General features: G+C 44.1%; 1 protein-coding gene across 1 annotated transcript in view; it reads right to left on the bottom strand.

Annotated features, from left to right (window-relative positions):
• Nucleotides 1-15,316, bottom strand: part of NYAP2 (neuronal tyrosine-phosphorylated phosphoinositide-3-kinase adaptor 2) — a 252,003-nt gene extending 236,687 nt beyond the window's left edge. Inside the window, exon 1 of the mRNA XM_084845691.1 lies at nucleotides 15,171-15,316. Coding sequence (XP_084701817.1) covers nucleotides 15,171-15,316 — 146 coding nt within the window. The remainder of the gene's footprint in view (nucleotides 1-15,170) is intronic.
• Nucleotides 15,317-16,786: the final 1,470 nt, after the last annotated feature.

The following is a 16,786-nucleotide window of genomic DNA, read 5'->3' as shown; positions in this document are numbered from 1 at the left end:
GCACAGGAAAGCCCAGGCACTGCTGCTATCACTGCAGATTCAGGGGGTCTGGTGGGCATCAGGAATGGTTTGGCTGGCCATATGCAGCCTGCGGACCAGACTTATTGCACCCCTGTCCAACGTATGGCCAGAAAGTGATTTGTAACAGGAAGTGCCCTCAGGGTCTTTCTCTCACAGTGAGCACTGCCACAGTGAGTAAAAGGAGCAGGTTTTGCAAGTCTTCACAAAATTGTCTTACTGGCTGTGATGTCAAATCTTCTGTGTAGAAAGTATGTGTGGAAAGAAGTTGCCATTTTTCTGAGGATTATCAGCAACCAAATGTGGTTGTGTGGACCTCCAGTGGAGGGAATCCTCAGCACAGGACTCTGTCTAGACTCAGAGGTAGGGATGTACAGTTTGTGTAAAATCATTCTGTCTGTGTTGCATGGATTGTCAGGTGCCTTTCATTCTGTCGTTCGCCCATGGACAGAATTGAAATTTCTTGAGTTTCCAAATCTGTGCAAATGCACACATGCAAAAATGTGCATATTCCCCCCAAAATGTGCATTCCTACACTTTAGCCTATGGGGAAATGCACATTTTTGACATTTTTTTAAAAAATGAGTATTTCTCCATGACAAAATTTGAGCAAAATCAGGAAAGCTAGAACAATGGTCTGCAATTCTGTGAAATCCACCCGACAGGGGAGAGGCCAGTCCATTGCAGTATCCACTGGTTGGATCAAAATCCAAACTCATTTGGTTCTGTTGCAGATTTCTCCAACATCCTACTCAGAGGAGCCCATTCCCATGAACAATTCTAGGGCTGGTCTCCCAGGGAGAAAGGCAAACTCAGCATCCTGCTACTACTGGACAAAACAAACCCAGTTAATGAACCCCAACCTAGGTAGTGGATGCTGCGATTCTGCCCAGCTCTACCCCAACCCAACTTTGCCTGTCTTGATAGTTAGTAGCCTGGCAGGAGAGGTCCATGCTTTCCCCCTGTGCACACACAAGGTTCATTTTTAAAGGGAAATGGTTTTTGTTCACTTCACCTGAAACCAGGACTTACAGTACTTGCTACTTCCAGCCTGCAGGAAAGGGCTTCAGCCCAGACAAAGGTAGATTGTTCTTGGAGGTTCTTTTACAAATGGCCACAACACTCACTTCCTCTCCTGTGTGTGTGTGTGTGTGTGTGTGTGTGCATGTTTAAAGTAATTTGGATCTAATTTTGTAACTGTGGTCAGAGCCCCAGTCATCTTTGTTCAGCTTGCCTATTTTGGCAGGTATCATGGTCAGGGGCCCATTTAAATTGATGCATCTCTGATATCTCTTACCTGAAAGCCCCTGCCCCTCCTGCTCAAGACAAACTCTCTAATAGAAAAATTGGCTTAAAGCACAGGGTGACATTACAGCAGGTTGCCCCACCAGTGGTTTCAGAGCCTCTCATAGGCAAGAGGCACCAGAAAGGCATACAAAGTAAAATGTGTGCCTTGGGTAGACTCTTGCCTTTGGTCTTGCAAGCTTCAGTGAGTGAATGCCAGAATAATCTGAACAGAATCCCCCATCCCTCTGGAACAGGTCCCTCTCTGATCCACTCCTTCCACCCTCCTTCACAGCACAGATTATGAGAATTTAATTCCTGTTTGCAAACCCTGTGAACATGTTCCATTTGCGAACATGAGACAGGAGCATAATTCTTGGTAAATTTTCACAATTCCCCAAGCTGGGGTTCATGTTTGAAAGTGCACACTCCTGAAAATGTGCATTCTCCCCCAACTGCATTTTTACACTTTAGTCCATGGGGGGGGGGGGAGTGTGGATGTGGGGTCCATGCTTGGAAAAGTGCACATTTTTCATGTTAGGAAAAAAAGGCACTCGCATTCAGGAGCAAGAACAAGGCAAGACAAGTGTCGAGGTGGAAAATGGTGAACCACAATAAACTTGAACATCGCTTGTTCCCCCTCCCTTCTCTAAACTCATCACCCCAGCCCTGCACTCTTTTTCTCTGCTGCTCCTATGAGAATTAGGGACTCTTACAGGGGAGGCTGCTGGCTCCACTTTCAGAGGGCAGAGAGTTACAACCAGCCAGAAAGCTAAAGGAGCTATCCAAGGTGCGGATCCATTTTAGGGACAGGGTTCAGCACCTTGGATAGATCCTTTAGACTTCTGGCTGGTCGTAACTAAAACCCAAAATACAATATCCACCCCACCAAAACTGGAGCCACCAGCTTCCCCTGGACTCCTATTTACCCAATCCTTTCCTCTTCTCTCTGTCACCCCAATTTATCTCCCCTAGCGAACCAAGCAGTTCACGCCTGACCATGGTATCTCTTTTAGGCTGGAAGCCCAGCTTTGCTGAGAACACACCTAATTTCCCCAACAAAGCACAATTCTCCAGGAAGGCTCAAGCATTCACAATTAGTGTAATTGTTAACAAATGCTTTGCTCAGCTAATTTCCCCAAAATCAGCTCTTGTATTTAAACATCCATGTACAACTGAAGACATATGCCAAAGTGGTGTTAGCCTCTTTAGTTTTGTCTGAGTGTGGATCTTTCGGGGTGGGCACTGGGCATTGCCTTCCTTAGACACAGATGCTCTATTTGCCAAAGTGAATGCTTGTCATGTGAGAATGTACACACATTTGTACACATGCCCCAATGAGATTACATTTTGTAACAGATCACTGTTGCTGCTCCTATTCACTTTGCATTGCATGTGGGTAGCCATATGGATGTAAGCACTTGGGAAGGAGGATTTGTCATCTAGATCGGAATTATGTAGAGATACTCTGTAATGTGTTTGGGAGGGGGTGTCTCTGTTGCAACCATTTTTTTGACAATTGATAGAAAAGCTGTAAATGGCACTCTCTAATGTTAACCTGTCTGCAGCAAGGTCATAAGATAATGCCATGTGCTATGCGCCGTACATAGTGGACTCACTATGTCATATATCTGGACAGATTGTGAAAAAAGAACTAGCATTTGTATTTTCATCATGGTTCCATTCTTCTGTAGACACAAATCTTTTGACTAAAACCAGTTGTTATTCAGTCCTGGAAAACCTCTGTCATAGTGCATGAAGGGCATAAGATTATGACAGCAGCAACTAAAGGATGTGCATGTCTCTCAACCCATATACATGTCTGTATTTGCCAGTGGTTCCACCCAGTTCTTTATTATCAGAAGAAGTTTAGATTACTTTAGAACCCTGAAACTATGGATACTTATAACTATCTATCTATCTATTTATTTATTTCTATACTGCCCAATAGCTGAAGCTGTCTGAGCTGTCTGCCAAGAGGCAGGGAATAAATGTGCCTGTTATGTTGATTGTTGGCTGCAATCATACCAGTAAAGCTTATGATCAAATATTACAGGTATACATACTGTGGCAAACTGAGTATATTCAAGATGCTTGAATCATCTCCAATCCTAACACCATCTCCTTTCTTTCCCGTTTTATATGTTGTACATCTGATTTGACCAGATCTGTGGTTGCTGCCAGGACAACAGCACCAATACCAGCTCAGCATCCTGGCTTGGTTTGCAACAGCAGTACAAAGCCTGTACAGGCTATGACATTGCACTGCTGAAACATTCATTGCAAGCCATCCAAATGCCTACGTTTTCCACTGGGGTGGATCAGAGGGTTGCATTGTTTTCCTGGAGGACTAACCTGCAGCATGTTGTCATTGATAAAGCATGAATTCCTTAGCATCTTTGAAACATGAGGTTTACTGAGCACAATCTTAGCCACTGGCAAGTTTGAAATTATAGAAATGGCCTATGCATTTTCCTTTCATTTTATTGTTCTGTTTTCTCAATATCGCCACATTCTGGAATCAAAGGGCATTATGATCTGGAAGCTTTTGTCAAAATAATTTGTGTGAAAAGATACTGTTTATTCTGATTAAAGAATTGTCACAGAAGCCCTTTAGTGTGTGCATTTGTAGAATCTTGGGCTCTGCTGCTAGGACAGATTACATTGAAGTTAATAGGACTTACTTTCAAGTAAATAGATTTAGGAGTGAGTTGCTAGTCCATTTTCTTTTTGCCAGCTAAGAAAGGATTTTTCTCAGAAATAAAGTCTTGCTGCAGCTGTACATGTCATCAGAAACATCTTTGTAAGATGTCAGAAGACATTCACAATGCAGCCCTATACATATCTACTCAGAAGCAAGCCCCATTGGGTTCAGTCAGACTTATTCCTCCCAGATGAGTATGTATTGAATTACAGTGTTTTAACCAGCTCTTAAGTTCCTTAGAATATTCTCTCTCTCTCTCTCTCTCTCTCTCTCTCTCTCTCTCTCCCCCTCTCTAAACTCCTCTCTCCAAATTGATTTACCCCTTCCACCCTTCCCTTGCCTTGGATCTAATTCTCTACCTACACATACATATAAGTGCATACATAAAAGAAAAAGAAAAGAAAGGCTTTTTTAAAAATGAAAAAAAGCAACAAATGCTCTTACATTTGCCGATGGGTTAGCCTCCAATGTTTTGTTTGCCATAGATCATGAGAGGTTGAGATAACAGCTGCTCATTACAATTACTTCTTCTTTACAAGAGCTTAACTTTGCTGCTGCCCGGCTGGCCCATTTCTGTTAGCTCCAGCGCGGAATGAACACTACAGAAATTCTCCTCCTCCTTGGCAACATCTGTCTACTCATTCCCAGGAATGAGCAAAACAAAGCCACATGTAGTACCATGTCAATGCTAGAAACAGGACTGTGTGTGTGAAAGAAAAGAATGCTGGGACTGCATCGGTGCATCCACATGGTGAGATGTAAAGTTAAGTTCCACCATTCAGTGTGAGGTTCATTGGGATCAAAAGGATGCTCCGTAGAAGTGAAAGAAAGGTGGGGGAAAGAAAGAGCATAGGCTGTTGCTTAATCAAATGGCAAGTCTACAGGCAGTTGGGATTCACAACTTCCCTGAACAGGAGGAGGCTGTGGTGGCACCTCTAGGCATAGGCCATGTAGGGCAGCCACTCATGGATCAGCCCCACAAAAAAAGGACAAAAAGGGACACAAATCTGCATAAAATTTGCATATGCTAAGGTATCTGTATAGGTGCAAATTTAGAAATAGTCTCCCTAATTTAAATAGGAATAGAATGCATATGAGCATAGTGGGGGGTAGTGTGGTCAGGTGACCTTTGTGCCTGCTCTGCCTGCTGTCCAGGTGCAAACTGTGGATGGGCAATACTGATGCCCCTATGCTCCCTCTTATGGCTCTTTTTTTGTAATCTGGACTTGGACTGGGAAGCCCATCCATATTGTGTGGCCATGTGTCCTACTTTACAGAGGACAGAGCCCTCTGTTTGAAGGGCTATCAGAGGAGCACCCTCTAATTCAGAGGGGGATAACCTGTGGCCTCCCAGATGTTTTGGCTTACAACTCACAGTAGCCCTAGTCAACACATCTAATGGGGAGGGATGATGGGAGTTGTAGGCCAAAACATCTGGAGGGCCATAAGTTGCCCACTCCTGTTGTAGTTGGTCTTCTGACCACCCTTTAGACAGAGGACTGTACTCTGCAAAATAGGACACATTGCAACACAATATGGGAGACAATCAGTTCTGCTCTCCTGCCTGTGTTTCCTCACAGCAACTGTTCTCAGGACCTCAAGAACTGCTTCTCTGCAATCTCCTTATCCTCCTTAAGAACTCCTTTAGCTTTACTGCTGGACTTGGGCTGGAGAAACCAGGTTTCTAAAGCCCACTTGGCTGGAAAGCTCACAAGGCCAGCCTGGAGCCAGGCTGAGCCTAACCTACCACATCTGGCTTTTGCAAACTGTGCCAGCTCCAGGTTTCTGGGAGCTGTTGGACAAGGCATCCTCAATAAGCCCCTCTCTCCCGGTGAGTCTACCACTGGTGACAATGGCACCTTCTCAATGCCATTGTCACCAGCTGTTATTGCTGTTCCTTTTTTCATCTTTGCTACCACTTGCGTGCTTGGCAGGCAGACAGCTAGTGAGCAAGTCGACACTAACATATACTACTTCTCCATCTTACCACCACCATTGTCTGGGCCAGAGCAAGAAGAAGGTGAACAAGCAGGTTACAATGGTGAAGAAGAGCAGCAACTCTGGGGGGCTCTTGTCAGTGGGCCCCTGATGAGGTGTGGGCCCTTGGCAAGTGCCTGACCATGCCTACCCTTGACCCTGGCTCTGGTTTGAAGATAAAATGGGTGGCTGGGGGTTACATACTGCTCTGAGCCCCTTGCGGGATTAAAAGAGGAGAGAGCGTGCATTAGAGTAAACTTGATTTATGGCATCCTCCCCACCCCCCAAAGGGTTCATATGGCGATACAACACATGGGAATAATACACTCATTCAGACTTTTGTTGTTGTCGATTTATGGATCACATTATCCTAACATATAAGTTCTTTCATTGGCCACTGAGGGGAAATTTTGCAGCCATATATTCTTTCAACAAATCATAAAAGAAGACAGCATAGATAGGATAAATGTGGAAAAGTTTAATGCAAATGTAAAGTGGAGTATTTGAATGTTGGCTGCCTTCAGCTGGCAGGGAAAGGTCTGTACCATGAGTGCCTATGGGTAAACCTCAAATAGTCACAAATACTCATCTTACAGCACCATGAATTGATGGAGCTTCTCTCACTTTAATATCCAGAAGTAAAGACTCCAGCAATTGTTGTACTGCAATCTGTTAACAGCAGATAATATAGGTATACAGCAATGAACAGACTTCCCATGCTAATGAAGGCAGATCCTGGCTCCCTGGGAAACGTTGGAATGAGAATGATGTTGTGTTTTCTTCTGTTGAATGTTCCAAAATATTTTAAACTTTAAGAAGTCTAACAATGCAATGGCCATAGGTTAGTCACAGGCATGCGAAACATTGATATAATTATTTCATCTTGTTCTCTTAATCACCACATTAACATGCTATTCTTTGCATGATCACTGACTGCTATCCTAAAATTAGGTCAAACATTCATCGTCTGACTTCACACAGTAAGGGACAAAAACTGTTTCATTCACACAGGAGGGTTAGTTTAAGACTTAAAATGCAATCCTATGCACGTTTAGATGCCTTCCTATGCATGTTTAGACTGGAAAAAAAAGTCCTACAAGCCCCAGAATTCCCCAGCCTGCATGGCTAGCTGGGGAATGCTGGGAGTTGTAGGACTTTTTCCTGTCTAAACATGCATAGGATTGCATCCACACATAGAATAAGGCATACGTTCCACCCTACCGAAAATATTCTTCATGCCATTGTCATTAATTAAAGCATTAATGAAAGGTTCCACACATAGAATTGGGCATACATTCCACCCTACCAGAAATATTCTTCATGCATGCCATTGTCATTAATGAAAGCATTCCTATCATTCTCATTTCACTCTGGGGTGAAGTGTGCAATGAGAAGGGTGTGTATGTCCTTCTCCTTGAACATCAGGCTTGTGATACTTCTTTATGACTGGGCTCGCACAACATGTTAGCCTACACTCAGTGGTTGAGCATGGCTTGTTGTTGAACTGTGGGTAGTTTGTTGAGCTGTGGGTTAGTGTGTTGTCTGAACCCAGAAACTTTTCCACAAGCTAGGTATGTACAAAATCCCTACCTGGCTCTGTGCCGGTCAATCCGTGGTTGGGGGGAGGCGCTCCGTCCCTCCTCACGGAATCCTCCCAGGCCACAGCCAGAGTTCTGGCTGCTGCCGGGCTGCTGTGGCTGCAAATGGCAGCCGCCATTTGCATCCTTTCAGTAAGCCGTGACAGGCTATGTAAGTATTTACATAGCCTATCACGGCAAAAGGCAGCCACACAAATGGCAGCCACTATGCCATTTGCGTGGCTGCCTTTTGCCGTGATAGGCTACGTAAGTATTTACGTAGCCTATCACGGCTTACTGCAAGGACGCAAATGGTGGCTGCTATGACGGCCACCATTTGCGGCCACAGCAGCCCGGCAGCGGCCAGGAGACCAGCCGGAGCCGCCGCCACATCCGCCTGAGCCACAGGATCCGCCGCCAGGTATGTTCCATCCTGGGGGGTTTCCACAGGGTGGAGGGGTTGGGGGAGACCGTTCCACCACAGATTCTGGGGGGCACAGATAAAGAATCCAGCCACACTGGAGTCCGTGGCAGAATTCTCTGACATCCCTACCACAGGCTGGCTAGTTAACCATGCAGTGTGGCTTATTTTTCTTGAACAAGCCACCTTGGGAAACCAAGGGTTGGGTTTAAGAACATCCTCTTTAAGCAGGCATTTCAGCATTAATCTATGGCTTTGTTAATTTTACTGTGGCTCCTCAATGTTTTTAATATTTTGATATTTTGATATTTTCATTGTTTAATTCATGGTTTTGTTATGGGTGTATTGTTGTTTTGGGGGGTTTATGATTGTAAACTGCCCTGCGTTGTTCAAGATGGTTAACAAGCCATACTGCATGGTTAACAAGCCACTCTGTGGACATCCAGACAACACGCTAACCCACAGTTTACAAACAACCCACAGTTCAAGAACAACCTACACTCAACCACTGAGTGTGGGTTAGCGTGTTGTATGAACAGCCCCATTGCCTTGGGACAGCCTTCCCCAACCTGGCGTGCTCTGGATGTGTTAGACTACAACTCCCATACCTGGTTGGGGAATGATGGGAGTTATAGTCCAACACATCTGGAGCATGCCAGGTTGGGGAAAGCTGCCTTAGAACATTTTAATAACTATTTTAAGATACAAGACATTTATTTCATGATTCGGCACAGAATATCTATTTTTGAAAGCCCTGAAGGGTAACAATTTGTTGTTGGCATTAAAGGACTCAGTACTATTGCAAATCTTAGCTACAATCATATGCCTAGTTACGCAGACATATATCACTGTCCACTGTGGCTATTGTGATTATCCTCCTTTCCCCATACTCCACAGGGAAACTGGACTGACATGAATCCAGAAAACCCAAAGGCATTTCAATGTGCTTGGCACTTTAGGGCCAATTGTTTATTTTTTCCTAGTTGGCGTCCACCAGCATGAATCCAGTTCACAGTTGATCACTTGTACCTCCTTAAGTGCACTCACCAGCCACTGCTGATCTGTCAAAGCAGAGCTCCCTGATGGAAAGATAAATCCTACATACATATACATCACTTGCTATATTCCATCATGGAGAATGTGTGCTTGTTAACTAGGGATGGGAAAATCAGTCTATATCTGGTTAGTATGCATTTTGCATATATTCAGTCATATGTTCATTTCATCCAATTTTCATATCCACTGCAATTTTCTTTTTTAAAAAAGGCATGGAAATTTACATTTATTTGCATATGCAACTTTTTCAAAATATATGCATCTTGTAAATACATCTTTCCCTAATATATGCATTTTTGCACACAATTTCCCCTCATCTGTATGTTGTATACAACCTTTGTGCGAAGAAGAGGTTCCTCCTGTGCAAGCACCGAGTCATTGCTGACTCCTAGAGGGACGCCGCTTTCACTGATGTTTTCATGGCAGACTGTAACGGGGTGGTTTGCCATTGCCTTCCCCAGTCGTGACTACCTTTCCCCCAGCAAGCTGGGTACTCATTTTACCGACCTCAGAAGGATGGAAGGCTGAGTCGACCTGAGCCACAGGGATGTACGAAAGTCACCTACCATTTCGAAGGGTGACATTCGTGGGGGGGGGAGGCGCTCCGTCCCTCCCCCCGAAATTATCTCTGGCCAGCTTCGCTCTGCGGAGGTTCTGCGGAGCCGCCAGCCGGGGCTGCCTGCAGCCGGACATCTGGCTGCTGGGCAGCCTGCGGGGACGCAAATGGAGGCAGCCGTAGCCGCCGCCATTTGCGTCCCTGTATTTTGCCATGATAGGCTACGTAAATATTTATGTAGCCTATCATGGCAAAACAAAAACAAAAACAGCAGATGCAAATGGTGGCGGCTACAGCGGCCACCATTTGCGTTCCCTTTTTTTTTCGTCGTAATAGCCTACGTAAATATTTAAGTAGGATAAAATAGCGAAAAAAGGGAACACAAATGGCGGCCACCGTAGCCGCCATTTGCGTCCACTGTTGTTGTTGTTTTTTGCCATGACAGACTATGTAAATACTTACACAGCCTATCATGGCCTCCGCAGGGACACAAATAGCAGGGTGATTGTATTTACGTAGCCTATCACGGCTATAATGAGGAAGCAAATGGCGGCTGCAGACGCGGCCGCCATTCGCAAGTCAGTGCGGACAGCAGCAGGTAAGGTTTTGCATGCCTTTCGTGGGGTGGCAGGGCGTGGGGCTTTGTTTCTCCATGGATTTCAGGGGGCTGAATGCACTGGCATTCGGACTCACCAAGATCCGTGGCGGAATTCTCTGACATCCCTACGTGAGCCGGCTACCTGGGACCCAGCTCCCACTGGGATCGAACTCAGGTTGTGGGGAGAGTTTCAGTTGCAATACTGCCACCTACCTCTCTGTGCCATACGAGGCTCTTGTGCGAAGAACTACACTGCAAAATTTGGAGAAATGTGCAGTCTGAAGGATAACTGTGTTCTGCTGCTGGGCATATTAGTCTGGGAAGTGTGGATTAAATTGGTGGCTGGAGCATGCTGGGAATTGTAGGACTTTTTTCTCTCTAATCAGGCACAGGACTACACCCTTACAAATGCAGACCAAACAAAATTCTCTCCCATTCCTTGTGTGAAATGCCCCATCAAATCACATTGTGCTGCAGGTGAAGTGAGGTGATATGAAACCTTTGAAGTGCTGGGAACATGATGTCTGTTTCAGTGGTACTGTAGTCCTCAAACGATGGACACACATAGGTAAACTTGGCAATCTAACAAATATCTCAATAAAAAAATCTACTTCTTCTGAAGGTAAAAAAGAACACAGAAATGCAACTAAAATAATCAGTTCTCCCTCTCTTCTGCAGCCAAATAATAGGTTTTGTACCCCCCCCACACACACACACACACGGCTGGTGGATAAGGAACAGTGATACTGGTGCACCAGACAGCACTGTCTGGAGATTAATAGATAGTCTGTTTCGCTGTTTTGTTTCTAATCTATCAAGCACTCAAAAACATGTCCTCAGTATAATTAAAACAAGTGAATCTCTCCAATGGGCTGGGAAAGAATAGATTTCTTCCTGGGCCTAAGTCCCAGTCAATGTGATATAGTTGTAATTATTAATAACTTCTAGATCAAAAAAGGGCCATGCCTTCAGCATGGAAAGGCGTTTTGGAAATATGTCACAAGCCTGAGGGCTGTGGCTAATTTGCATGTAAAATTAGCATAATCTGCACATCATTCACATGTATCTCATACAATGAGCTGCAGCTGGGGGACCTAATTGCATCTATTAGACAATTTCAACATAAGAATATTGTATATCTTAAATATGAAAAAAAAAGAGAGCTGATCCTTGAAAGAAGATGCTTGGGCACCACAGCCTCAGTGTTCTCCATCATTAGCATCTATGGCAAATTCAGACAAGAAGGAAGTATTGATAGTAGAAGAAAAGGCCAATCCAGAAAGAGATGGTCAGCCTGCGAGGGGTCATAGCTCAGTGTGATAGAGCACCTGCTTTGCATGCAGAAGGTCCCAGGTTCAATCCCCGGCTTCTCCAGGTAGGGCTAAGAAAGAGTCCTGCCTGAAACCCCCTGAGAGCTGCTGCCAGTCAGTGTCGACAATACTGGGCTAGATGGACCCATGGTCTGACTCTGTATAAGGCAGCTGCCTATCTTCCTATGGTCAGCCTGTGCCCTGTTCTAGATGGGGTTGCTCTTCCCCTCAAAGTGTGCAGTTTGGGAGTTTCCTGGACTCAGCTTTGCTCCTGGTTAGCCTTGGGCAGGGATTTTTTTTTATCGTCTTCCTTTTTTTCTTCTTCCAAGAATATCCACCAGCCTCCTATGAGTAAAAAGCTAGCATACAAACAGGGAAGGCTGGTGGATCCGATTTTGGTGTGTCAGAGATTCCATGCTGGGTTTTAGTTACAACCAGCCTGAAGCCTAGAGGCACTATCCAAGGTGTCCCCAAAATGGATCCAACACCTTGGATAGCTCCTTAAGACTTCTGGCTGGTTGTAACTAAAACCCAGCATGGAATCTCTGTCCCACTGAAATTTGATCCACCAACCTCCCCTGCACACAAATAACATTATCTTTATGAGTAGGACAACCACTTCAGTCAGCCTATATAACAGCTGTGGACAAGCACTGTTCTGTTGAGGGCTGCATTCCACATGAAAGCTGCTTGAAACCTATATTGAGCAGGAAGGTCTGCACAGGGTTTCTGTTTGTGTCCAGCTGAACACAATTAGCAGCTTCTGTGTGATCAGATAAGGTAGGCTTCCTGATCATGTGGAGGCTTCTAACTATGGAAAGCAAAATGTGAATAGACACCCACTGCAGACCTCCCTGCTCAATACAGGGAAGTCTTTAAACCCAGGGATGTTGGAGACAGGACTACCATGCACATCCCTGCCACCCAACACAGTTTCAACCCTCACATGTGCAGGCTCAGGCAAATGCACTTAGGTCAGTGGCAGATGATGACTCCAGTTCTGGAGGGGCTGTGAGTCCATTTAGTGTTTTAGTTACCACCAGCCAAACCTCTAACGGTGCTATCCAAGGTGCTGAACCCATTTTGGGGATAGGATTCAGCACCTTGGATAGCATCTTTCAGCACCTTGGATAGCACCATTGATAGCACCATTGGAGGTTTGGCTGGTGGTAACAAAAACCCTTGATAGAATAACAGCCTCTCTGGAACTGGAATCACCAGCCGCCACTGGCCGCCACTGGCTTAGGTGGCTATGCTATGGAAGTCAGCTATTTCTTGGCTACTGGCTTACTGCATAGATTGCTTCTCCCTGCCCATAGTGTGTGTGTGAGAGAGAAAGAGAGTCAGAGGGAGAAAGAGAGATAGAAAGTTTCAAGGCCTCTACAAAACATTCCTAGTTGTGGCTCTATTGCTTGGGTAGGGAGGGCATGAGGTGGCAATCCTGTAAGTACATCTTATTGGGTGGAACAACTAACAGGCAGAGACACTTTCAATGGCCTAACTTCCATTGGTTAATATTGTATGCTGTGCCACTTATGCACTCAACTGCTCATGCTTCATTTAAAAGTAGGGATGTCAGAGGAATCTAGTTGGAGAATGAAGCTCGATGACTTCATTGGCTTGGCCTCCCGGACTCTGTTCTGTCTTCAGCCAGCTGGCTTGGCCCGGTGTGCAACAAGTCAAGCCAGCTGGTGGAATTTCCGTTAAAAAAAAGCATTAAAAATTGTGCAATTGGGGGCTGTAAATTGTGCACATTTGCATAATTTACACAAATTACATCCATCATTTGCGCAAATTGTGCAAATCTGCACAATTTACAGCTGAAAATCATGGTTGCAATTTGTGCAAATGGCTCCCGCAGGTACCACATTGGGGATCCTGGGGAAATGGCAATTTTTGAAAATAATAATAATAAAAAGATTAAGTTCCTGGATTTCTGGAAAAGCCTGTGGCTCGGCTCACAAACATAAGCTGAGCCACCAGCTCCAGGGCAATCCAACAAGCCCCCAAAGGTCCAGATTTCCCCATTATGGCCATCCTTATTTAAAAGGTTTTTTAAAAAACATTTTGTCCTAAGTTAGATTTGCATAAAGCTTTCCCTGGACACTTTAGTGTTCATGGTGATCTCATGGCACCAAAAAAATGAACAGATAATCATATTTTGTTATTATTTTTTTCTGTTAGTAGGGCTCATCATCTTGTTTGATTAAAAAATGATTACTGGTCTTTAGAAATGCTTCTTTACAGATGCTACACACACACACACACCAAATCCATTCTGTGCAATCCAATATTCATTTAAACCAAAGACAAAGGCAACATTTACATGCATGTAAAGAAGGGCAGACACAGCTGAGGCCTTCTCTGTAATATTCCCCATTGCAGCTCATGCTGCAGGGTTCACTTTCAAAACTGGTTTGCTTTGTCAGCTGTGGGAACAAAAGCACTGGAAATTACTGTGGCTACATTTGGGTTCCTGTACCCACATTGAAACAGCTTTTTTAAGAAAAGATCATGGCGAAACTTTGGAATCTGTGATGCAGTCCAGTGCTTGAAAGCCAGACTCTCCCTACATTGAAACCTCTATCAGGGACAGAGGTAAGGTCTGAGGGATGTAGACATCCCTGAGGCATAGCCAGCAAAAGAATCCCCTTTCTGTATACAGGAAAGGCTCTGGATTGCAATGGTATCCTTTATGCATGCATTGTCAGGTTGCCCCTGTCAGGTTTTATTCCATGGTATGTGCACAAGGTCTCTTCTGCAACTCTCATGAGGCAGAAGAGTGAGGGGCAAGATCCCCTCTTTTTGCCTTCTGTGCCTTCTATAGGAGGGCAGCTTGGGCTATTTATTTATTAGTTAAATGTATAGTCCACCAGATGCCCTCAGGGCAGTCTACAATCATAAAAATCCCAAAACAACAACACACCCACAATGAAAAAAATAAATACAACAATGAAAATATCAAAATATTAGAATATTAAAATATTAAAAACATTGAGGAGCCACAGTAAAATAAACAAAGCCACAGATTAAAGGTAAAATGCCTACTTAAAGAGGCAAGTCTTAACCTGGCATCTAAAGGTATACAATGAAGATGCCAGGAGGATCTCCCTGGGATAAGCATTCTACAGACAGGGAGCCACTACAGAGAAGGCTCTTTCCCTGGTAGTTACTCATCACACCATTGTGGTTGACAACATCCAGAGAAGAGCCTCTGAAGATTATTTTAGCAATCAGGCAGGAACATATTGAAGAAGATGCTCCTTCAGGGAGACTGGTCCTAAGCTGTTTCGGGCATTAAACACTTTGAATTTGGCCTGGAAACTGACTGGCAGCCAGTGCAGCTGACACAGCACTGGAGTAATATGTTCAAAACAGCCAGCCCTAGTAAGCTGTCTCACTGCTCTATTTGGATATTAGCTGCAACATCACAAGTCATTATACCCTAATGGAGCTAAGGCTGTTCTAATAAATTACCTACATCACTGGCCTACCTCCTGACCCACCCCCAGTCCATTGAAATCACCATGAAAACCCTCTAGAAGTGAGGACTTGATCTTTTACTCTCTAACCAACCTTCCAGACTATATATCAGCAGCAGATTTTTAATTCACTCTTGGCTAATCATTTCTGCTTTGAAAAAAAACAACAGCCAAGAATGATAGTTACCGTTTTATTGCTTCCTCTTGTTTCCGGCGCTTTTCATTCTTTTCTTTCAAGTAAGCCAGGTTCGTTTCATTTCTCATGCGATCATTCTCTCGAGCAATGTCAGATGCATTCTGTATAACCAAGCGATCATAGGCCTTCATGCCCATGTCTTCAATATACTGGAGAAAAGTGCCCAAAGTGACCTCCTCCTGATTAGAACTCATCATCTTGTGGGAGACAATAAACAGAGGAAAATACTTCCTGTGGGTTGACAAAAGGAAGAAAATGAAGTCCATAGAAGTAAATCACTTCCAGTTACTTTTAGCTCAGTATGAAGAAAAAAAATGTCTGAAATACATCAACATTTCAAACATCATTTCATTTAAGACTGGAGGAGACAGATGTGGATAACTGCTGGATTTTATATTTTCAAGAATAGGGATCAGCCATTGTGTATTTCATTGTCCCAGCAGTCTTATATCCTGCATAGCACCCAGTTGACCAAAATCAATTTAAGGCTGCTGTCTCGTCCTCCTACATGCCTGTGACCAAATGCAGACTTTGTGGCTACAACATCAAGTCAACCTTTTTCTTACTCCCCCTACCCCTTCCTGCTTTCCCTGATGAAGAGTTCTGAAGAACTCCAAACCTTGCTCATTTCATTTGGATTAGTCCTAATAAAGGCTTCTTTTTGTTTGGCTTTTTTTCTTGTGAACCAACACAGCTTTCCTTGCTTTGGGGGCATTTTCAAAGTAGGCCTAAAACTGCAAACATGGTTGTGGTTGTTTTGTTACCTTCAGCACATTAATTGTGTAAAACACTGTTATTCATGGCTTCACAGAAGTACTAATGCATGGATCTTGGCTGCCATCCAGTGAAGTGCTCACACCAGATCCATATGTGCCTTCAGGTTTATTGGGTCATCTTTACTCCAGCATTTTGACTTCAGCAGGCATGCACCTCTAACACTCTCCTGAGTAGAAAAGGCAATGTGGGGTTTCAGAAGCAAGACTTCAAAACCAACCTGATAAGCCCCCAAGGGACCTTAGTGATGATATTCTCATGTGAAAAGTATTAGCCACCTGTGATTATATTCATTCATTAAAATCATTATTGATTTTAAATATTCGAGGGGATTGCATAACCTCAGTATGCAGCCCCATGTTTATAGTGGAGCAGACATGAGGTCTGGGTAGAGGGGCTTGTCTTCTGACCAAATTCTGTGATGATATAACATCAACAAAACAATTGGCTTTCAAATCCCTCTCAGAATTTGCAACATGGGCTTGGATTGAAAGAATATTCTGCACAAGTGGAAGGCAATTCTGCTCATTCAGAGGGGGTTTTGCTAATTTTCCTCCCATGTTCAACCCTCTGTGCCCCTCTCCCAAAGCTGATTCCATCAGTAGGGGAACTCTTTGGAGGGATTTCTCAGAGGACATATAGGGGACTATAGGTAGAGTGAAACTAGCAACTCCCCCAACTTAAGGAAGTGCCTTCCACTAGGCAGAGATGATGATGTTGATCATCATCATTATTTTTGCCTTAACTGATATTATTACCTAGCTGTGATCAACTAATGGGGGTCCATTTCTCTATTTGGTCAGCTGTTGTTGTTGTTTTTTTCTTTTTCCTTT

This window comes from Heloderma suspectum, chromosome 3, assembly GCF_057233095.1.
Source record: "Heloderma suspectum isolate Gila_16-S chromosome 3, 16-S_ref, whole genome shotgun sequence".
Taxonomy (NCBI): domain Eukaryota; kingdom Metazoa; phylum Chordata; class Lepidosauria; order Squamata; family Helodermatidae; genus Heloderma; species Heloderma suspectum.
Note: the sequence above shows the minus strand (reverse complement) of the source record. Positions and strands in the feature narration are given on the sequence as shown.